The sequence below is a fragment of the Perissodus microlepis genome, chromosome 15 (genome assembly GCF_051167445.1).
Source record: "Perissodus microlepis isolate ML-2025 ecotype Zambia chromosome 15, ASM5116744v1, whole genome shotgun sequence".
Classification (NCBI taxonomy): Eukaryota; Metazoa; Chordata; class Actinopteri; order Cichliformes; family Cichlidae; genus Perissodus; species Perissodus microlepis.
Window position 1 is genome coordinate 15,713,722 of NC_140475.1, and position 24,506 is coordinate 15,738,227.

A 24,506-nucleotide genomic window follows, 5' to 3' on the forward strand; every position below is an offset into this window, starting at 1 on the left:
GTCCATTTCATGGTAAGTATGTGTGTGTGTGTGTGTGTGTTCTGAGGGGATGTGGTTTATTGCTCTAGGGCATCACACCCTGTTTTATCAAGCATGGACTCACTCTAAGATGGACCTTTAATGTCAAAGCCATGGGAGGAGACATGTAAGAGGGCATCAGTGAAGCATGCACGCCCATCCCCAAGGCCCAAGACCTAGACACAATGATGCAAAGGCTACACAACAGCAGTGCATAATGTACTCTTCATAGTAACATTGATTACTTTCATAACATTTACTTATGCACCACAGGAAGCCTATACTCTAACAACACTAGCCTGCATTCCTGTCATGTTCCTTCCCAGAAGAAATTAATTGAGGAATTTGATTCTAAATGTGAGCTTTGACTGAAAAATATTGGCACGACGGTGTCAATTTAAACTAAGACTGTAATACTTTACTGAGTCTTACTGGTATATTTATTTTTATATGAACCCCTACAGGCGAACCAGAGGTCAATATTAAGCGCAGAACTGGATGTAGCTGTTAATGAATTACAAATTTACTTGAAGATATGTAAACAATTCCTTAACTTAGAGCAAAATTCAGAGGTATTTTGATACAATATTGCTAAATAAGACATTATATAGCTATTGTGTAAGATTTCTATTAGTTTAAAAGGTTAAAAATGAAGCTACATCGTTTTCATTTTATCCCCTTTTTCAGACTGAACGGATAAATGTGTTTGTTTAAAAAAATTGATCTTCAACAGAACCCCTTTGGGACTGAAGAGCATTTTTTTTCTAATTTTCAGGATATTACCGTGCACCACAGTAAATTATTTCCATGAGAGCAGATCACCTGCTGTAGTCCAAGCAGTGGAGTTGGATCCTCTCAGACCACAAGTTGAGAGACTCACTAGTGAAGCAGCTGAATGGCATTGAGGATCTCTGCCACAGCAATCTGACCAGCATGCAATTACAGACACACTGGGAAACCATAGAGACCAGAGATGGATACAGTGGGCCAGAACTAGTAGGTATGTGCCTACTGAACTTTCAAAATAAAAGTCTACTTTTCAAAAGAAAATTGCGGATGAATGAAAAAAAAAATGCTAAAATGTTTGGCCAAATATATTTTGGCAGCCATTAATAACAATGAAGTCTATGTGTGAAAAACACTGATATTGTTAAGGAAGCACCAATTATGGAGAAAGATTTGCGTTCCAATTGGAACAAGAGTCTGTAATTGCTTATGATCATCCATGTGCAAGTGTTGCCCTACATCTTTTAAACTTTCCCACAATACTGTCCTTTTTCTGTTTCCTCTCCATCACACATATAAGCTTTCTTCCTTTTGTTTAATATACATGCACACACATTCACAGACTCGCTCCCTTTGTGGCACGTACACCACAATGTGTGCCAAGTAATTAATGCTGTTTGTGTTTGTTCTGTGAACAGTTTGGAAACTTGATAATGGAAAACAAGTGCAGACTGGCCACATTTCTCCTTATATATCCATCTATATCTTTCCATTCTTCCCGCCTCCTCTTGATCACATACACACAAACACACACACACAGACACACACACTATCACTTTCCTTCACCTCCTCCCTCCATGTCAGGGCCATCGCTCATGGCAGCCAGGCAGAAAATGCTGGTTCCTCTCTGGTTTGTCGCACAAGGAAACCATTGGTTGTTATACAAGGACCCAACAATCATTGCTCTGTTTGGTTGTTAACTTGCATCTCAGCTGAACACACATGCACACACACACAAACAAACTCGGTCAAACTCCTTTTTTGTGACGCAAACACACAGTGCAGTCTTTTTCTTGCTCATGTTAATGTAAGTAATCAAAGTGGACAAGGGGCTTTGTAATGCTGAGAGAGCAAGAGGAGAGAGAGAGACAGCAAGAGAACAGAAGAGAGAGCAAGGGGTCATCTCCTTTTACTGTCCACTCCTCTCTGCCTCCTGTCCTGCAGAAAAGGAGGACGATGAGGATAGCGATGCAGACAGAAGAAACGTAGATGTGATGAAAGTGAGGATCAAACTGGTATCCCACTTTTCCAGCATTACCAGCCCAATATCTCCAAACTGGAATTAGGCAATCACAAAATGTTTGTTTCAGAATAAACAAATTCCTTGGTGATGCACAGTGTGTACCCTTTACTGATCATTTACACCATAAAATCCCAGAGATGGACTGTAATTTTCTCAAATCACTGCACAACATTACTGCAAAAAGCATCAACTAGCAGACGCCTGCAGCGCTGTCCTTTGATTTACCGTGGATCCACATCCACCAGTAAAACATACAGAATGTGCTTTTAAACACACACAAAAACACACATTTACAGGATAATTGGATGGGATACTGTTTTTGGCAGGTGAGCCGACTGATCTGGCTGTTTTGGATGTTTCCTCTTACCATCTCTGCTGCTTCAATAGAAAAAGAGGCAACCAGAAACTATGTGATTGTGTGCGTGAGGACTTGGGTATTATTATGCCATGCCCATAGGAGCAAAGATCCGTACAATCAGGCCCTAAAATGTGTGCTGCCACATGTCTTTGTGAATGCATGTGTGTGTGTGTTTGATGTTAAGCCAAGGGTGTTGTGTAAAATTCACTCAAACAAACAACTTGAAGAGTGAAAAACAGCTTCCTTGGACCAAATGTGTAGCCACGGGCAATGTGGCTATGCGGAGTGCGCGCATGTGTGTCTATGTGTGTATATGTGTGTGCGTTGGCCTGAGGCAGCGTGCGTGTGTGTGGAGTGGATTGCTTCATGCCTGGACGAACATGAAAGGTAGAAAGAGAGCGAGAGAGCATGCCCACACACATACACAGACTGCAAACAGGAAAAGCCTTTTGCCATAGTTATGGATGTATGAAAAAATACAGACAATTGAATGCACCCATCTCCTTTCAGTCCAAACCCAAAGGATGCAATTGCACAAACACACATGATTATGAATAGAGGGTTTTTTGGTATTTTCTAAGGCGAGGGAGGTGAAAGTAGAGGATTATTAGCATCTTATCCCTTTGGGTTTAGATCGTTGTTTTGTGGGGGATAAGAACAAAAAGAAATGTTTTCTTTTTTTAACGTAATTTAGTATTAGTTCATTTTAACTTATTTTTAGGCCAACGATGGGAATATCCTTTTTGACCTAATTCATGATGCTAACACTGTGGTACTGTTTGTCAATGAACAATAACAGCATATAAGATAATATAAATAAGAAGTAGATATTATTTTATACATGCAATCATAAGTCCCTGGAGTTGAAGAGGACATATTTAGATTGATGTTTCTGTATGCAGAAAGCAGCAAACCCACACATGAAAAGAAAAAAATGCAAATATCTGACTATTTGTGTAAAAAAAAAAAAAAAGATCTACTAATTCAGTCTATTTCTCATTGGATTCAATTCAGTTCGATTCAGTTCTATTTATTACATAGCTCCAAATCACAACAACAGTTGCCTCAAGGCACTTTATATTGTAAGGCAAAGACCTTGCAGTAATACAAATCTGATGTCTTTATACTTTTTGGATTGTAAGCAGAGCTGTAATGGTAACAAGTATCAACTTTAAACTAAAAGTAGTCGTGGTTAGCCCTTCCAAAGCGCACCAATAGTTGGCGTGTATCTGCTCACACTGATCTTTAGAATATTAAATGGGCAAATCTGTCTGTAACAGCAGAAAGGCTGAATTGAGCACATTCCTCCATGCAGTCTGGGGCTGATTTCATTATAGATAAATCAGATTCATCTATTCAATCTCTCTTTCTTTCTATCTGTCAGTCCCTTTCCATTTCTCTCCCTTTCTTTCCCTCTATGTGTTTCTTTTCCCAATTTTAGCTCCCTCTGCCTCTCTTTTTAGAGCCTTCTCATTACTTTTTACTCTGTCTTTCTCAATTTCTGTCACTCCCTGTATCACTCTCGTTATCTGTGTAATATAATAAGTATGCACACAGATGAGGAGGAGGAAAGAGAGAAGAGACGAGAGTAAAAAGTAGTGGAGAGAAACGGGGAGGGTGTGTGTGTGGGGGGGAAGAGGGGAATAAAAAAAAAAGAAGTGCCGTTTTAAAAAGCTGAGTCCACCAGAGCAGTCACAACAAATTCATCTCTCCCGCTCTCTCCATTCTTTCTTTCTCTCTCTTGCTCTTTGATACAAGCTGGCCTCAGTAATACAATAAAGAAGTTGGCTCAGCTCTGTGCGTCTGCATGCATGACAGTGTGTGTGTGTGTGTGTGTGTGTGTGTGTGTGTGTGAGGTAGACGACACCTCTTACTCCCAACTCTCTGTCTCATCATTGCAGCTGTTCCACAGAGGTGTGTTTCAATATATTACCCTGACACGCACACATACACACACAGACACAGTCCCTGCTTAATAAGCGGTATTCAGAGCTCCTGGGTTTATAGAAGCTGAAACTGCACTCCTGCACAAAACTGAAGCCTTTCTGACTTTCTTTCAGTACACATTCATTTCTCTCTTTATGCCGTTCCTTTTGCTTATTCATCCTTTCCTTTGTTTCCGTTTCTTTCTTCCATTTGCTTTTATTTCCCCTTTGGTTACTTTTTTTTTACTGAGATTTGTAGTTTTCTTCTTATTAATTTATTCTCTTTCTTTAGAACTTCATTTCTTAACTTGAACCCTGACATTTCTTCAATGAGTCTTCATCTTTGAAGCAAACAGCCCATTAAATAACACGACACAAATAGATCTTAGCCTTTTGTACACATAAATGTACATCAATGGCTCATTCAATGACCACCCCGTAACCAGAAAGAAAAGAAAAGAAATCAAACATGCCTAAACATAATGAGTAAAGCCCATGTATGTACAGGCTTCTGTGGCCTAAATTTCCACAACTGCTTTTAAAACTACCGGTTAAAAGCAATTCATTTGACCTAAACTACATAAACAATTTCTGTGCAATTTACTTCTTACTTGACTAAAAGAAAATGGATTGGCAGTCCCTTCTTATTCATCTTCACCTAAAAAAATTTATAAAATTATGTGTTGGTAGCATTTTATGGCATTTTATGGTAATTTTGTTCATTTAACCTCACTATAAAAATCACACTGAATGTGAATATCTGTAAGCAGTCCAGTGACTTTCAAATATGGAAAAATGGAGAAATTAAAACAGAAAAGAGATAAGAAAAAGGAGCCAGAGAAGAAAAGTGGACACCTGGATGAGTCCTGAGGCTCTGCGGGAAGGAGGGGAGGAATCAAGGAGGGAGGGAGGATGGGCAGAAGGGTGGGCAGTTTCTTTCAGCTGTTCCTTCGTAAGGGTGTGTACGTGCCGATGTGTGTGTGTCTGTGTGTGTCTATGGTCCATATGCGCATTAGTGCTGGAGGAGTTGAACAGGGGGTCATACCAGATGGACACACACACAGATGACAGATTCCACCCACTAGCATCATGTAACCACAGTTCGGTCACTCTCCTGCATGCATGGAAATAATACATAATTCTCACTTTTAAAGTCGCATATGAGCAGAATGTGTTTTGGCAGAGGAAACTAAAGTAAGACTTTCCGTCAAATATGGCTACATTACTGTGATTTGTTGGTCTTTGTCCAAACTGTGCTTGTGACACATTTACTTTAAAAGTTCACTTAGACAATTTGTTGTTATCAAACTGTGCATCAAAGCAGCTGCTCTGTCTCTGACTGCAGATGCAACACACCTGCTCTGACATCGATGGCTGGGATGAGGCCAGAAATGCAACATTTAAGTTTTAACTCACACAACAGTGAAGGTGTGTGTTTGGTGTTTTTTGTAATCTGGTTTCATTTTGAAGGGGAAAAAAAGCATTGGTGTTGGTCCACCTCTAAGTTTAAATGTTCCTGTTGACATTGTTGTTGGGCTTTAAACATTAATTGTCCTCATTTGGTCCCAATTTTTGCTGATTAAAGAAAGTAAAGCTGAAACCTTAAAACTGGTACCACGTAGAGTTAGTTCTGCTGCTGGTCGGGTCTACACAGAACCATTTTTGTTAAGAGTTGATCCCACAAACCTCTCAGAGACAAATTACGTCTATTGACCCCGATCAACCTTTGCCTCTCCACACAGCCACAAAAACTCACAAACGCAGACTCTCCCTCACTCTCTTTCTCTTTCACACACACACAAACACACTTCACTTAATATCCTGAGCGCTTCGGTCTCCACTCCATTCCTCATCCAGTGAACCAGCTCTTTGTGTGTGTGTTTGCTCCTCTCTTTCTTTGTGTTAGGGTGTAAGGTTAAATGATGGCCATTAAGATTCATCTCTGAGTTCACTACCAGCAAACCAAATACCCTCTGACACACACACAGACAAACATGCACACAAACACATAAGCAGATGAGGGTGGTCAGAGTGCACCAATTGTCTCTCCTCTTCTGTTTGTCTCTCGCCTGTCATTTAGGCCAATTGAAATCACTGAATGCATAATGAATTGCAGTAATTGTAGCACTAAAGCGGGGCTGGAAAATTTGTTCACTTTGTCACTTCTTCTTATTGGCTTTAAATTCCAAGTTTATAGAGTGATTTTGGGCCTGTGTAAATCACCATAAATCACTTTCTTGTACAGCTGACCGTTTCTCGGCAGATCTGTTGTGGCATGCTGTCGACACATTTCACAAGATTCACTCTGTTTGCTCTCCTGCTGCCTCCCAGGACAGATGAACGAAAAAGAGAAGGATGAGGACAAGAGGGTTACAGATCGAGGGGACAACGAGAGATGAATAAAGTGATGATTGAAGTCATTCCATCTTCACACCTACAGATTGGAAATCACCAGGCAATTTCCTACTTTCAGTTTGTTTATCACACAAAAAGCGTGTGTGTGTGTGTGTGTGTGTGTGTGTGCACAAGCACCAGTATGTGTAAGCGTGTTATTCGCATCTCAGTTAATCCTTTTCTCCCTGACAAATTCACTGACTGACTAACAAGGAACTAACTGACAAACTGCCTCATTTTCTTCAATCTGAACTTTTGCACACGCGCTTAAACACAAACACACTGCGTGATGACTGAGTGGACCCTGTGTCAATCCCAGCATGCCTCTCTGCTCTGAGGCAGGAGATTCTGTCATCACCACAGTGACTGTCAGAACGCATCATCGGCGGCCTTGGCAACTAATTAAGACCTGCCTGTCAGGCCTGTGGTCCGTGTGCGTGTTTGTGTGTGTGTGTGTGTGTAAACATATACCAATGGACAAAAACATGAGTGTAATCAACTACCTGTCATAAACACACACGAGCGCACACACGCTTTATAGCCAGAGCTACTATATCTGCCAGCAGGCATCAACGTACACAGTGTGTTACTCACCAAGACTCACCAGTCATTAGTCACACAGAAAAAACACAAACTAAAATTCCAACAGAGACTTACTCATGCATGAAATTCAGTGGTTTTATGCATATTTTTTTTTATTATTATAGCCTCCTATTTTCCAATGAGGTCCCTACAGATGCATGAAAATTCATCAGAATGCATTGTAGCAAATACTAGCAGTGAAGGAAATATGAATTCAAATCCAGAATCAAGTTGTTGAAACACTAAAACTTGTACTTAAAAGTTTATTTACAATGTTAACGGCGAATGAATGAAAAATAACAGAACAAAGTCCCTGTGTGTGTCAAAGCATGCAGCATTCTTACTTTGATGCTTTAATATGTACAGCCACAGTCACAAAGGTTGCTGGCTGTCATCGAGTTATATCAGTCACAAAGAGGGTGCTGCACCAAAAACCTCCTTGAAGCTGCTTTGATCAGCAGAAGAGTGGCACAGTCACCCATAATTTGCATTGAAGAAATGAGCATGGAGGATAAATCATGTTGGTTGCAGCAACTATGTACTTTGTAGGCAACCATTTTTGATTTGCTTTGCACTTTTTCAAGTTTCACTATCACTTGGCAAGGATTGTGTGAGTGTTTTCATACAAGTTGACATATTCCAGTGCAAACTATGGGCAACATCAGTGACCAATTAGCATCTATGGAGGCAATGGAGGTTTTTGGTTCAGAACTGTATACCCCATTGCAAACAATTTCACATGATGGCTGCTAGCAACCACTAAGGAAATGCATGTGTTTTCTTAGTGCTTGACTGCCAGGATCTCTAGGCCTGGGTGACTGGAGTCTAAGAAGTATTTCAACATTGTAGTTGGTCAAGATTTTTTTTGTTTTATTTTATTTTTAGGATTTTTTTAAATAGTTTTTAACATCTTCAGATAAAGCCAGTGAAATGTAATTAACCAGGAGTTGCATGAAATGAAAACACTCATTTTAAAATGATGGGCAGAGTACTTTTTATCCTTGATCTCTCTTTACTCTCTTAAAAGTGACTAATACTTTACAGTCCCATTAGCTAAACAACATTAAAATCATGTTTCAGGCAATTGTTCACCCCTTACACACAGTAATAGCAGTGAGTGCTGAATTCATCCTCACCACATTAAGCAGTGATGCAAGTTCACTGACTGAAAACTGTGTGTGTGTGTGTGTGTGTGTGTGTGTGCGTGTGTGTGTGTGTGTGTGTGTGTGTGTACAGTCAGTAATGAGGTGTGACTAGTGTGTGTCAGTGAAAGTTGACTGATCAGCGTAATGAGCAACGGAACATAGAGGAAAAGAGACGGCAGACAGGACGAGGAGAAAGTCATGAGATGCAACAAAAATGAGTAGGAGGATATATTAATTTCTTTTTCATATTGACTGATTACACATCTAAAGGCTGTCGGTGTCTCTGCAAGTTGCTTTTAATACTGCTGGAAACGTGACAGGAGAGACCAAAAATATAAAAGCACTTAAGGGAGAGGCCTTTTTTTCTGGCTTAAAAGGAAAAGATGTCAATTTAAATTCAGGTTGAAGTTACACTGTATGTTTTCTCCTTAATTTCTAGCCGTTTCAGGTATAATTGAATAATGTATTAAATCTTTGAACAACTGCACAATATATGAGTCAAAACAATAATTTTATTGGTATAAAGTCTAATGCTGGGCAATTCTACAAATGCACTGTAGCTGTATGTACACTTGCTTCAGTAAGATGACTTTTAATAGAAAAATTGACATTGGGTAGGTGTTGCACTGTCTGAGTCACACTGTATTTGCTTATCAGGTGAACTTTATTAAATTAAAATGTGTTTCTCCACTCAGACAAGTGCTTACATAAAGTTAATTGTTACTTGTTTACATGAGTAACAAATTACTTGTTGACTTTGAGAAAATATGACCCATTTAGAGAGAAGATTAAAACAGATAATGGGTCACTGCTAAAAAAAAAATCTAATCTGACGCTTGATCAAAACATTAATAATATAACCTGTAAATCACGCATCACAAATATCGACCAACAAACCTTGGAACAGAATTTTTTACATAGATATTTTTTACAAGTAATGGATGTCCAGTTGCTTAAATAGATGCAAATAATCTAGTCTTTACTTAGAGGACTTTAAACACACACAATGTGCACTTCCCCAGATCTCTCTGTAGCATAGTTATTAAACATCATTTTTGCACTTGATTTTAATATGTGAATTGGACTATCGGAGGTGCAGGTGTGACAGAGGCTGTTTTTACCTGTGTATATTTGTGCTTCAAGCTGACTAACCAGAAGTTGGTCATCAGTCAAGCTCTAGATTTATTTATAAATGCATAGCAAGTAATACTGAATGTTCCATTTACAGGCTGTTTCAGCTGTTGACATTTGTAAAAGGGTGCAGAACAAAACAGGAAAAGGCCACCATGTCCTGCTTTAAAGACATATTTTCTTTTCTTTTTTTACATTTAGCACTTTCCACTTGTTCCACTAAATCCTAAATCCAGACATCTAAATCCACGTTTAAACACAGTCTTAGACTACTTTATCTAGTCTGCCTTCCTCTCTATCGGCCTGGTTAAATCGAAACAGCTACAGCCAAAACCAGGCCTCCTGAAAGATAAACAGGCTGATTTCAGAGCAGAAACCTACCAATCACAGTATTGCACAGTAATCCAGCCAGTTAGAAAAGTAAATACACACAGATAGACAAAGACACACATGAAAGAGGAACAGAGGCCAACTCTCAAGGCTCTGCCTCCATCTGTGAGAAAATGGGTTAACAACTTGTACTTGTCCACTTTGTGCTGGTCAAAGAGAAACCTAACTCCTGCAGTAAATGAGAAAGCAGGTCAGTGCATTCTGTTCCCTTTTCCAAAGGGATGCAGTGAGTATCGAACCCAAACAGGTCGCAGACAGAAGTTGCATTGCAGAACAAGCCCGGACAAAGAAAATCCTACATACAGAATTGCATCTTATCAAGCCAGCATAACTTTCTCTCTCTTCGCTGGTCTCTCTCTCCTGTTATCAGCAGATACGGAGGAGGTATGAAAGAGTGCAGCTGCAAGTGTTTGTTGTGTCAGTCTGCTCTGGTCTGCTCCGCTCGTGTGTAGTTGCTTATCATACTTCAAACAGCTTTTGCTCCTTCTCCCACACACTTTTCTCCGGCCACTCTCTTCTGTATCATGTACTCCCATTTCTTTCTTTTCCATTTCATGAAGGATTATAACCCAAGTCTGTGTCACAGGTCGGGGCCTGTAACGTGTATCTAAACAGCTTTTATCATCATTATAATCTGTCACACCAATCTGCTCTTTTCTTTTCTCTTTTTGCCAAATTCAAAAACAGATCTCTGTATATCTGCAAGGTATACCGGTCCTTAAGCATCTGTTACTTCCCAGCAAACTGTAAAATGGTAACAAATTGGAACTTTGCAAAAGTTAACAGCCATGGAAAAAACAGACCGGCAGCAATGCAGCCATGGTTTATAGTGGTGACATTCAGGAGGGACCTCATCATGGTATTCAATTTGTATTTACAGGTCTCGTGATTTTAAGGCGCTCCAATTCAGTGCATGAAAACTCAAAATGAAGTACCACAGTTCACGGTTAGATCTTTTAATGAATTCATTCATTCTTTCATTTTATCTCTTACACTCGTGGACGATGTCTAACAATACAAGCCAGCAGATTTTCAGGGCTCCAAATAATGAGAGCTTTCTAAAATAAAGGAAAATGGTATTATATTTTCAAGATATGTTAAGCTGCGTCATTTCACTGAATTAATACAATCTGGTATCACAGCAGCCAAGAAAAATGATTTACAGTTCTCGGAGGAGAGCACTTGTCATAACAGCCACAGTTAACGAAAGACAAAACATAGCCTACTGTTGAGCCCACTCTTTGTTCACAGTGTCATTTAGAAAGAGCTTCTAATTTGTTCTCACATGTAGGTGGAGTTTCTGCACTGTTCTGTGGTGCGTTGGTTGCAGGCAACATCAGACTGTTTTTCAGATTTTACTCTGGGAAAAACGGGCAATATGATTAATGTGAGTCATAATCTCAGGAATGCATGGAGAAGATGAGTACTGTGCGGTACACTTTACATGCTGAATACCCATCTCTGGTGTAAAATCATCCCACAAATATGAAAAACAGGCCAAATATTTTGCGAAGGATATGCTTAACGTCTTCACATATAGATATGAGCGTATAGCCATGATTATGAAGCATTAAAATCTCGATGGATCAAATTAGAAATATTTGATTTTATACACATTTTTAAATGAGTATAACATAATTACCTAAAATATGCCTCTGGGATTTAAACTCAAATTACAAGTTGTGTGTGTGCGTGTTGCCGCACAACATGAGTCTATGCCTGACTCACTAAGGTTTATGGGTTTAAGATATATAATGTAACATTTTAATTAAACTATTGCAGATTTGCAGTTCATACTAAATCTAATTCAATAAACGTTCTATATCTTTGTGTTAAATCAAGCAATCGTATTGCGATTCATACTGCACTTCACACGTGCTTTTGTGTTCAAACACTAAAGACAAAAGGCATCAAAAGGTCTAAAAAAATCTCTTACAATCTACAACAATTGAGTAACTTACAGTCAGTAACTTTTTTAAAAAGCAAAACATGACTGTGCTTTGTCTATTTGAACTTCAGTTGAGCTTAAATGGAATCCAGCATCTTTGAAGTGCAAGAACACAACAAAGAACAAAAAGACATGTAGACTTTACTGATTATATAAGAGCTGCTGATACAACTACAGCTCTCCAACAACTGTACAGTATCACATAAGATGGCAATTTAATATACTAAACATTCAGCCTATCTATATCCGTGAGTTAAGTCATGAACATATTCATGCAAAGAACGTAAAATCGTCCACTGATATTACAAATGCACGTATAACCTAGAAACACTCAAGAAAATCTCAAGTATTCATAAATTCATAAAAAAGAGACTTTTGTAATGAAAATTGGTCTGACATTTAAGCATTTCTTTGTGGTGGAGTACAAGAGAATTAAATTGGATCTGTTATGTGTGAAAACAACATCCCACTGGACAAATACTGTAAAGCAGGTTCCAGTCTGATATTAGCAATAAAAGACAGATCCTTTAAGAGCAGATTATTTCGTTATAAGCCTACATAAAGTGAAATCCGTGCCATGACCCGCTTTATTAAGTCCACACATCGATAAGCTTTAACGTCAACAGCTCAACGACACTGTTTAGGATTAAATAATCATGTTAAGTTTACATACGCAGCCAGAAGTGTATTCACTATGACCTGCAGTCATGCTTCTTCTGTTTCATTCCTTCTCACACTTCTGCTGCTACGATTAAAGTCGCTCTCCCCTCTTTTAGTTTCTCTTGCTCTCTCTGGACCACTAACCTTGATTCACTGCTTTACTCGACTCTGCCTCAGGCTAGGACATATACACATACACACACTGAACATAGAGACATGTACAGACAGGCAGATTTACAAGCATTCATACAGCCGTATAGACTAAATGGGAGATATACACATGTACTTGACCATGGTAAAGTAGAAGTGGTTAGTTTGGGGCCAGCGTGAGTGGAAAGTGCGGCTAACCGAAACCACATGTGGCTGACTCGCTCTCTCACTGCGTCCAGAGGTATGTGAGGCTTTGGAGCGTGTGTGTGTGTGTGTGTGCATGTAACTGTGTGACGGTGTGTGATAGAGAGCAAACATTAGAAGAAGAGGCACAGAGGCAGAGTGAGCTCATTTCTTGACTTTAACCTTTATTTGTCCAGGGAACAGCTGCATTTAGCAGACATGTAGTTCTGTAGTAAGACTACATTCACACAGCAGCACACGGAGGAGTTGTCCCACTTTAAGTATGCTTTTTACTCTTGACCCCTGCAGCAGTGCCACAATCAGTGAGGTTAAGCTCTTTGTTCAAAGGCAAACCTGCCACAGTTCCTGCACAGTCACATCCTAAACCTGAAAAAATCCAGTTTGAAAGAACTCTGCCCAAAATACTCTTTTAAAATGTTTTTTTTCTCTGACAACCACAAAGAAGGACTGACCCTCTTCTGCTTCAGCTGATTAGATTTCAGCCAGTTACACACATTCTCTATAAAGAATGTGTGTTTGTTTCAGATCAGCCTCCTAGCCAATGAAACTGCTTAAAAATGACTGCAAAAATGTATAATCACTGCATTTTGAGCACGAGTTTGTATGTCACACTTTGTAGAGAAGTATGTAAAAAGAAAAAAGCAACACGAGTGTTTTTTTGGCCAACAATCAAATATGCACAAACTCAATCAGCTCCACAAAAATGATTAATTTTGTTGACTTTGTCCCTTGCATGAACTTGAATGAAGTTGAACAGAAAGAAAACAAATCCACAAAGACTACATGGAATCTCAGGGAAAACATGTTAAAAATAAACAAGGGTGTCAAGTACTGTATCCAACTGATGAATGCCGAGCACACAACGTAAAGAAAGTCACGAGTTTTTTATTCAACAAATCCACGTAAACCGCAAAACATCAGCATACACAAATGATCGTGCACAGACAGCTGTAGTTCTGTATCAAACCTGCACTTAGCTTCACTTTGTAGTGAGGAACTAACCCTACAAGACAAAGCAATGCTGTGTGTTAACATACCATTGTGTGCATGTGCGCATGTGTGTGTGTGTCTGCGTCCCTGAGGTTGAGTGTAAGAGACAGTTTATGTCATGGGGAGGTAGCTCTGTATCTGCTAACCGTTACTCCAACAAGACAGCTCGCTTAGCTCACACACACACACACACACACACACACACACACACACACACACACACACACACACACACACACACACACACAACGGACACACACAAGTTTCATACACACACACACACACACTTTATTTACCTTTGGCCCAACACAGACATAGTGACAGTTAACCTAGCCACTTAATACAAACGGACAGTTTCTTCTACAAGGACTTATATTTAGAGTGTGTGTGTGTGTGTGTGTGTGTGTGTGTGTGTGTGTGTGTGTGTGTGTGTGTGTGTGTGTGTGTGAGCTTGAGTCAGAGTAAATCTGGCTGAACTGAAAACAGAGAGGAGAGAAAACACTAACAAAAGCATTCCAGAAAGTGGGTGAGAGAGATAGTGAGACACAGAAAAAGAAGGAGAGAGAGAGACCTTGAGAATGTTTCGTGGCAGCATAACACTGTAAAGAAGAATCTGTACTTCACCTTTTGAGCCATCAGATAAAACCATAAATACATCTTATACATCGGCAATATGAACTGACAAAGTGTGTGCAAAGTTGCTGTTTGGGGTTTTTAGCTAAAAGCTGAAAAGAAAACATTTACAAGTCTGTATATGTTACATAGAACAGGAGAGAGGAGAGAAAATGCATTTGCCAGTTCATTCTTTTTTCATTGCACAAATGATCTTAACTTAGCTGTCTATCAGACAAATGAGCTCCCATTTAGCCTAGACTGGGGTTTTTTCTGTTTTTGCTGCTTTATATGGTGAGAAATGAAACATGCTTGTGCCTTTAATGTTCGGGAAAATCAATATAAAGATGAATATGCAAAACACGGGCCTTTTTTAACTATTTCTTGACAGGTGTAAGTGATTTTAACTATGTGTGGAGTTTTTAAGACAATGTTGACAAGTGAAGTGAAATGTTGAAACAGCATTTTTGATACAAAAATCACTTAATTCGCTTTAAACTGACTCCAAAAATATCATTTTACCTTTATTTTCCAATCAGTCCAGTATTGTTCGAGTGTTTAAGTAAGGATAACTACATAACAACTGAAATTTCCATCTTAAATAGAATCCACACACTTTATCCCATGTAATACAACACCATTCGGTCTGGATTTGGAAATCCCACCCTTTCTCTTGTTATGGGGGAAACATGGGAACTGGAGAAACAGGGGGGAGGAGAGATGGGAGAGAGGGGGGAAAAGAAGGGGGCATTAGATTAGAAGTCAGGGGTAGGGAAAGAAAGTGTGTGTGTGTATGTGTGTCGGGGGGGGGGGGGGGGGGGGGGGGCAGAGAGGGGGTAGGGTTTGATAAACGTTGTGTTACTCTGTTTAGGTTAGTAGGCCATAAATTCCAAAGGGGGTAGGGAGGTAAATGAAGCTTTAGGATAGAGTTTACGGATAGAGGCTTACTTGGAAATGCTCCGTGAGAACAGGCGAGAGAGCTTATTTGACTAAACTGACTGAGTTTGTTCTGACTTCACCAGACATGGTGGAGTCTGCATAGTATCCGCATCGCAGGGGAGTGTGCATATGTGTATGTGAGGGAACATCAGCTTAAATAAGACTTTCAGGGCATCCTCCCAATGAAGACCTTGCATGTCCTATTTTGGAGCTCTTCATTTTGTGTTGCTCTGAAGCTGTCCGTTGGGAATTTCACTGCACTACCTTTTCTTTTTTATCACTTCCAGTGAAAGGCCACATTATTTGTTCTGAGAGGTAAAGTTCTGTAATCAAATCAGCAGAACCCATGATCAGAGGTTGCAGCAGATGAATCGGTGCTGCTCACTTGTGCTCAAACACTAACAAATGCCTGGGGGAGTAACGGTCTCAATGGATGTTTTAAGCCTGCAATATATGGAAACCGTGGAAAAACTATTGTTTAGTTTCATGAATGCATACATATAAATCTCAAAAGGTTGGCCTTTAGGAGGTTGAAACTCAGCAGGTAGCCTGGCTCCTCTCAGTTATAGCTGTTGGAGTTGCTGCATAGCTTAATTTTGATATACGACACTAACACAGCGCTATGTTTACAGATTCTAATCCCTGAAAAGTATGCATTTAAGTTGTAATTGCTCATAGAAGATTTTTGTGAAGAGCACAGTTTAGTGAAGCCTTCATTATGGTTGATTTTATGGGTACTGTAACAGAACCCGGTGCTAAATTGTGAAAGACCAAAGTACAGAAAAGCTCCAACATTTCAGTTCTGCTCTTCGCAATGGAGGTTGCATTACGCAGGGTCAGCTTTCTCTTTGATATGTTGAAGAACAGTGCAGCAGATACACAGAGGCACTGCTATTAGTGTCAATGGTGGAGAGAATTAAACATTCGAAAGTGTGGTTACACTTTACTAGAGTCAGTGCTGACAATGCTCACTGCCACAGCAACAAGTGGCAGAAACATGAGCAATCTGGCAACTATAAAAGTATATTACAATAAAAAGGTTCCCAAATTAAAATCTTTAGAGATGGGAATGTATTGATTGTTTTTTTTGATTCTGATATCCATCAAGTGATACCCAGTCTGCACCCATGAGTACATTGGTTTCGCTTGCTATATTTATACACCCTCTTCATGAAAAGTCCTTTCAAAATGTGACATGTCTGATGGAAGAGCAGGGTTGTGAAAAGGTATGAAAGCCACAGATTTACTGTATTACATGTCAGAAGCTAGGAAAAACATGTCCATCACTAGGTAACATCTTTGCAGTGCAACTAACATTCGCAAAATCCAAAGACATTCAATTTACAAAGCAAACAAATCAGCAAACGCTCACTTTTAAGATGGTAAAAATTGGTCATTTTAGCTTGTTAAAAAGCTTAAACAACCACAACGTAATAGATTTTTCTGTCATTTCATTTGATATTTATTCATTGCTTAATTAAATGTTTCATCATTTCTATTTAATTTAATTTGTCTGCCCTTGGGCTCAGATTTCTGCAGAATATCTTTCTAAACAAGATAGCGAAAGCATTATGACTGCAAACATTAAAGGGTTGGGAGACACCTACTTATCGCCCACTTAATTGCAGAGTTTGATTTTCCTTATACAAATGATATACAGTAGTTTTAGAATAATTTCCCTTAAAGAGTAATGATAACGGGTGTATGTAAAATATGTAAAGACTAAATATTAGCATATCACGTTATCACAGGCGATATTTTGAAAAACAAGGCTAAGATGACCCAGCTAGAAAACTGACAGACAGACAGATGTTCAACATTTAAATGTCTGTCTTCAGACTCCCACACACAGTCTGTCTGTTAGCATGATTGACTGTATGATGTGTATACGCAGTCACTGTCACGCTGACCATGTGTCTACAGTCATCTGCAGTAAGGAGAGACACACACAGGCTGGCAGGCAGACAGACAGACTAAACGTCAGATTAGAGTGGCAGACAGACAGATTTGACAGGGGAAAAAAACATTGTGTACCACTATTTGGAGGAAAAAGATAGCTCGGGAATATCTCCCGGAAGATTGAAATCTCTGTTCACACAGAGGAGCGGCAGTGTGGGGATGTGAAGATACATGGTCAGGGATGGAGATGATAATCTTAATGGACTGGTCGTCTATCTGTAAGCCATTGATTCACACACAAACACGTAAGGGAAGGTTTAAATATCTCAAAAGCCTTCTCCAACTTCCGATCTGAAATCAGCTTACAGAAGGGAGGAGAATTATTGGAAATGAATTTGAGGACAGTGAAAACACATCTCAATAATTTTAGGACATATTGTTAAAGTGATTGTAGCAGAGTATCCCGTAGGATTTTACCTAGAGATAATACACACAGATAAGCAATAAGCCTTTACATGGAATATTGCACATTGACGGCTTATGACTACTTTTGTGGGCATTTGTGTGTTCCTGTGTGTGCATTCATGACAGATGTCTTCATAACTGGAATAATAGAAACCACTTCTGCCAGGCCCCAGAGCTACACAGGCACATACACACAGGAGCCCTTTGGCTATCCCATCCACCTGAAGGCTGGCATAATCATGCATAACACACACAAAGTTGGGCTGTCACATCTACTCAAAGTACAGGTTAACTGCGGCCTTAAGCAAAGTCTGTCTCATTAAATATACTTTGTTTACATAGCTTAAGTTTTTCTTATAAAGCATAAAAGATAACAAAACTACTTTACATTTTTTAGGGAAGATAACTAACTGCTGTATAAACTAACACTAAGAAGTAAGAGAGGTTGAGAACTTAAAATGTGCCAGATTAAGACCATGGGTTACACTTTAACCGAGAGTCATCGGGAAATCCCAGACTCATCTATTTTAGTCTTCTGTGGGTTGACTGGATCATTAAACATTTACTGAACATGAAAGGCGGGAACTGGTCACTGTGACAAGAGGAACAGTGGAGATTTGCTGTAAAGTTTCCACCCCAAAGTGAAACGTGCCATAATCAGTTTGTAACCTTATAACTGTACTTCAGTGCCACCTATATACTTATAATTAAGAGTTAGTTAATGAACAGCACTTTCTGCAAAGACCCTTTCCTTGCCAAAAACCACCTCCAAAATTTAAATGAGTCTTCCTGGGAAATGGGAAAAGGTGCTTCATACAGGAGTGACCCTGAAAAGCACAAAACGAAACCATGACAAGCTTGACTATGTTTAATATAATATTACAAAGGACTCTGACTTTGAATTATTACTACCATTAACAATATAATATAATATATAATACAGTATAATAACAGAGTACAACTATGATCCGAGCCTAAGGCCTGCAGACTTTGCCTTCATGTTGCCAGGAAGTTTAAAGTGAGCAACAATAAAGATTACATTAGAAAAAAGCATTTAATTTCTAATGTAATCAGTTTTGTTGCTAGAGGATAAATACATTCCTGAAAAGTGAAAACAAATACAAAGCATCATGTCTCACAATCAAGACTCTCTATTATTTGTGCCAAAAATTGTATTTATTTAATGTTTGCACAATCGAGTGAGGAACCTGAAAAGGGTCTGATACTAAAATTACGATTGATTAGACACTTGTTTGCAAGAGTATTGATACCAACAATGTTATCTTCACCCCACACAGCAACATACAGGCACACCTGAACAGCAGCACATCAAAACTTGGCAAAGCATCTGACACCTGAGAGGAGAGGTCAGTAAAGCTCCCATTTCAGCAACATTAAAGTATTAAACAGTTATCGTAAATGTTAAATGCTAACACTATTATGACAACACAACCATTACCTCACCTCCAATAAACCAGCAGCTTACTAATCCGTTATAACAAATATTCTTCACTTGGGGCCTAAGTTCAGTGAAATCTACAAAATTCTGCCAGAGTAGATGTAGAATCTGCCAAAACCATTTTAAAAAACTTGTACTCCTTAATATGATTTGACAGTATTTCTACCCCACTGGGCATCCGATTGGTCTCTATTATTTTTATACTGAATAACGTCTGCATTGGAACATAGCATTCCTACGTTAGTTTTCAGGGATTGATTAAAGTGGCACTCTACAAAATGATCTATCTACCTATCTGCAGTGTGAAGAGTGTGTAGCATATCTTACAAACTTGTAACCTTCACAACCAAAGGACAACTCCCTTATTAAGGAGAGAAGAGAAGAGAAGAGAAGAGAAGAGAAGAGAAGAGAAGAGAAGAGAAGAGAAGAGAAGAGAAGAGAAGAGAAGAGAAGAGAAGAGTGTGTTTAGCTACTGAAGGAACAAAGTTACTCAGAGCTCTTTTATTAAAAAGCAGGCTCAACTAAACAAACAGCACCTGGAAACTTCAAACCTCCCGACAGCTGTCTAGCTACACAGACAGACAAGCACAGGAAGAGAGACACAGAGACAAATGGCACATAGATTAACTGACAACCAGGTTGGCAGAGTCACAAAGACAGGTGACAGCATACCAGTACAAGAGTGCTTCAAATATTTAATCGATTCAGGATTGTCACTGTAGAAATTTTTTAACAAGCAAAATAACACTAGACATGAGCTGAAGGTTTATGAAACACTGAAACTATCTGACATTGAATCAAATGGTTCAGAGTTCTTCAAACATGTTCATACTGAGGAAGGTCTAAATATTACTACAGTACTTTAATGCTGGCTTATCAAGGTCAGGAAAATAAAAACCCAAAGAAAGCTCTACTGCCATGTCAAGGTGAGTTTGATTAAATACGCTAAAATAATTGACAAGCACTTAGCCCATGATTAGTAAATGGGATGATTAGTAATGTAGCTAAAAGATGGGATGACAATGGATGACAAAACAAAGCAACATCACTACAACTAATGTCTACACAATGAAAAGGGAACCCTGCGTTAAGGTGGAAGCTATGGGGGAGTTACAACAACATTAAAACCATGAAAGATGAAGCTCGGCTGGCGACTCGTAACTCACCCTTCTCAGCGCGCCCCATGTGAGCTGGATCCAATAGAAGCAAAGCAGAGAATAACAGCACAGAATTAGGTTGGAAAGCATGCACAGGTTCACAAACACAAAAGAGATTTTCATTACATGTTGTTCTGACAGCAATTTTCTCACTTTACGCATTTTTCTGGTCTATTCTGGATAAACTTCTGCTTTTATCTAACTAAACAAAATATATATATTCAAGAAAAGCAAGAATGAAGTAATCCAATATTGCCCCATGACTTTCTTCAGCTTTGCATCCACCCTGTTCAACAGCAGCAGCAACAAAATCAATGCTTTCAGGAATCATATATAAGCAGCTACACTCCAACAATGATTTGTAACCTTAATAACACAGTTGAATGCAATCTGTTTAAAAAATGCAAAGGAAAGAACAAGTCTGAACTAACACAAGTTCACACAAACTTTAAACTTTATCCAAAACACACCCAACCTCTGCCTTCACCCGCTTATTCAACTAATCCCCATGAACTCCAAAAGTTAAGACTGTCTTCACCTGCTACCACTTGCACCAATCTCTCACTCCTTTATGCACATGCACACACGAGTCATATCTCTGTTGCATATATCATTATCACTACACACTAAAATGCACAACTGGTGCTGAGGCTGCTCATCTGGCTGTGTGAGTGTGAGGCAAAGGGTGTGTGCTTGTGCATGCACTGTAATATAATTAATCAGCTGTGAGTGTTGATTACTTAATCTGTCATTAGCCAGCCATGCGTATAAGGGTGAGTGAATGTGTGTGTGTGTGTGTGTGTGTGTGTCAGGCAGCAGCATTTTTCAAGGCCCCCTTGTACCAACAGCTGTGACCAGAGCCAAACAGGGCAGAGCAGAGATTGATGATACAGGACTAGCATCATCATTCATCAGGGATGTGATGTTTCAGGGATTTGGGATGTGTGTTGAATGTGCTGCCTGTCTTGGTTTCCAGTGGAGCGCTATCACTTTCTTGGTTCGCTTTCTTTGCTTGATTGGTGATTTAAACCCACCGCGACCCAGTATTTAAGACTCAATCCTCTTCATGACATTATTTAATTTACTGTAGGTTTTCTCTGAGTACTCCAGTTTACTCCAACAGCCCCAAAACACGTGTGTTAGGTGAATTGGCAATTCTAAATTGGCCGTGGCGTGAATGTGATCATGAATGGTTGTCTTTTCTATAGTCTCTTTTTCAGTAGTACCTACTCAGCTCAGCTCAACTTAACTCGGTTTTCAGAGTTTTCCTTTATGTGGTAGTACCTGATGCCAAAAACATCAAGCCAAAAAAGTGACGTCAACAGACTGCATGCCACTGATTGGCCACGGAGTGGCTGGATGACTCACGAGGCTGAGTCCTTTACAACAAACCTGCCATTTTTGAGACCCAGCAACAAGGGAAATCGCTATAAACCACCGCCGTGGTCGAAGGACAAAGTGCAGACATTTACCATCGGTTTAGCAGCAGGAGTACCATCGTCTCAATGTCACAATGTGAACTTTTGGTTCACGTTGCTATAAAAACACCTCCCACATTGAGGTGCTACTCAAATGTAATGGAAAACGACAGAAACAGAGTTGAGTCAAATCAACTTGAGCAGCTGAGTAGCTGTTAATGGAAAGTAGACTGGCAACATATCCAAGGATATGCTACCTGACCAGCATGTCATACAATACAATACAATGTAAATATACAGTTTTTGCCAATACAAACTGTTTATGTCACAAATTATTGTGTGGGAATATATTTGTCATCTTAAACAGACATAGTGGTGGGGGTTTTGCGTTATGAAGTTCTAAAAATGGGTAAGAAGTGTAGAAAGTTAGTAACACTAATCAGTAACCAGTCTACATTCCAGCTCTATTTTCATCTGCTTATTATTGTATTATGAACACCACAGATAATAACTGATATAGCCCATGTCTGCAGTCAAAAGTTTGTATTTTCAAAAAATACAAACTTTCCTTTTAAAGTCACTTCTTCGTGTTTTAAGTTGAGCAAAGTCTAATTCAGTATCCACCCTCTTTGCAGTTATTTCGCTTTGACATTATTGCATCATCACTACAAGCTGCAGAATTTCTTTGGCATTTTATGGTCTCCGGTTGCTGCTTTGCTGCTAGTCTCTCTCTGTTTATATACCCCTTTGGTCACAGTGAATCAGAGAAGAAAAATATACTCATTAAAAAAACAAAACAAAACAAAACAAGAAATCAAATACCATCCTCTTTTGGGAAGCAATGAGTCAATCAGTGTGCAAAACACACAAACATTCCCCGCACTTCCACATACAGAGCATTAAAAAAGGCAAAAACAACTTTGTTCATATATTTTGATTCTGCCTGTGTAATAATAGTTATTTTAAACTGTTAAACTGTACAGTTACATTTTCAACTTGTTTTAGGTAAAGTACAGCATTTTGTGAAACTTCAGTTCTTGACGAAGAACAAATTTTTACATCAAAACATCGTACCTTTCCAAAGCAGAAAGGGAGCTTCACTGAGAGTCATTTCAAAGTAAAGAAACCTGCCACGATTTATCAGTGCAAATAGCGCTCTGTTTATTTTGCACGCTGTCACATCCTCTTGAATACGTCTGCATAAACTCATGTAAACAAGAATTTCTTTATATTTTATTTTGCAAAAGTGCCCAAAACTTTCACCCACTGTACACACTTAACCCTCAAACTCATTTATGCTCACGCACACACACACGCACACAGTCTAATGAGGGATTAGCTAATGAATTCTCTCAGCAGATTAATTACATTTTACAGACTTCCTCCCCAAACAGCTGAAGAAATGAGCCAGCCACTTTCAAAGCAATGGATTTTGTAAAATCTATCACTAAATTGAAATCCGTAGAAACAGATTGGCTCTAAGCAAAGGGACGTTTCATTTGAGGAGAAGACATTAAGATGGATCTGAAGGACTGCAGACTGAGGCATTACTTTTAACGAGAAATAAATAAAAAAGCCTTTGATTTGGCGCCATTTTACATGGCATGAGTAGAATGAGGAGGCATTTTCACATGAATCGAAATGAGAAGCAAACATTTCAGATGCTCGTCTTTTGTACCACTGTACTCCGGAGGGCTTAAAAGCATCGGCCTCCCTCCTTCTCTGTAAGCGACAGCAAAACACATGAATTGACACACACGTTTGCACTACACACAAACACACATACATGAGACATGACAGACACACACAGTGATTCACACGCATACACACACACACACACACACACTCCCTTCTGCCGTTTTCACAGTCTCTTGAGTGGAGGAGATGCCCACGGCCAAAAACCAATGGTTTCTTATTTGTCCCCCTCCTCTTCTCTTTCTCACTGTCCTTCCATTTCTTTTGCCTTTCTCTATTAAAACACACAATTTTATTTCATCTCCTAAATGGGGCGGAAAAGTAATTATAATTAAACTAACTTGGTTCTAATGTTCGAAATACTAAAATAATTTACAATTCTAATTAAACCAGCTCAGATGCTGTGTTCAGTGGCACTGGCAGCCTTTTAATTCGTCTGGAGACAGTGATGGAAAACAATTATTTCACTTCATTAAGATTAAAGACGCCTAGAATCTGTGTCACAACTCGATCAGAGAGGAGACAGATTTAGAAAGTTGTAAAATTAACATAAACTCGGTTACTGACTTTGTAAAGACAGCTTGTTCAGATTTATTACACTGACTTTGTAAGTGATTAGCCAAAACAAAACTGTGTATAAAAAGTGATAAGAAGAGGCAAGAGGCAGGCAGATTTAGAGAAATGCTTTAACTTGCAGTTTGACTTTCTAATTGGGAAACTAGAATAGATTAAAAAACTGAAAGGAGACAAATTTAGTGAGAATGCATCTCAGCACGGACTGAAAATGACTTCTTTAGTGCTTAATGGATGGTTTTAAAGTCTTGCCACTAATATTTCTTGTCCTTGTCAGTGATAAGAGTGTAGCACCCAAACACACATTTCCTTCATTACTAACTTTTGGTCTTATAATTATTGCTTTTTCTCAGTGCCAAGGCATA

The 24,506-nt window shown here is 39.1% G+C and overlaps 1 protein-coding gene across 20 annotated transcripts in view; it reads right to left on the bottom strand.

Moving 5' to 3' along the window:
• ptprk (protein tyrosine phosphatase receptor type K) overlaps positions 1–24,506 on the bottom strand; it is a 105,342-nt gene that overhangs the window by 78,211 nt on the left and 2,625 nt on the right. For all 20 annotated transcript variants that reach the window (XM_084952074.1, XM_084952073.1, XM_084952071.1 and 17 more), the window contains exon 2: positions 20,465–20,488. In XM_084952074.1, the coding sequence (XP_084808200.1) occupies positions 20,465–20,488 (24 nt within the window). The remainder of the gene's footprint in view (positions 1–20,464; positions 20,489–24,506) is intronic.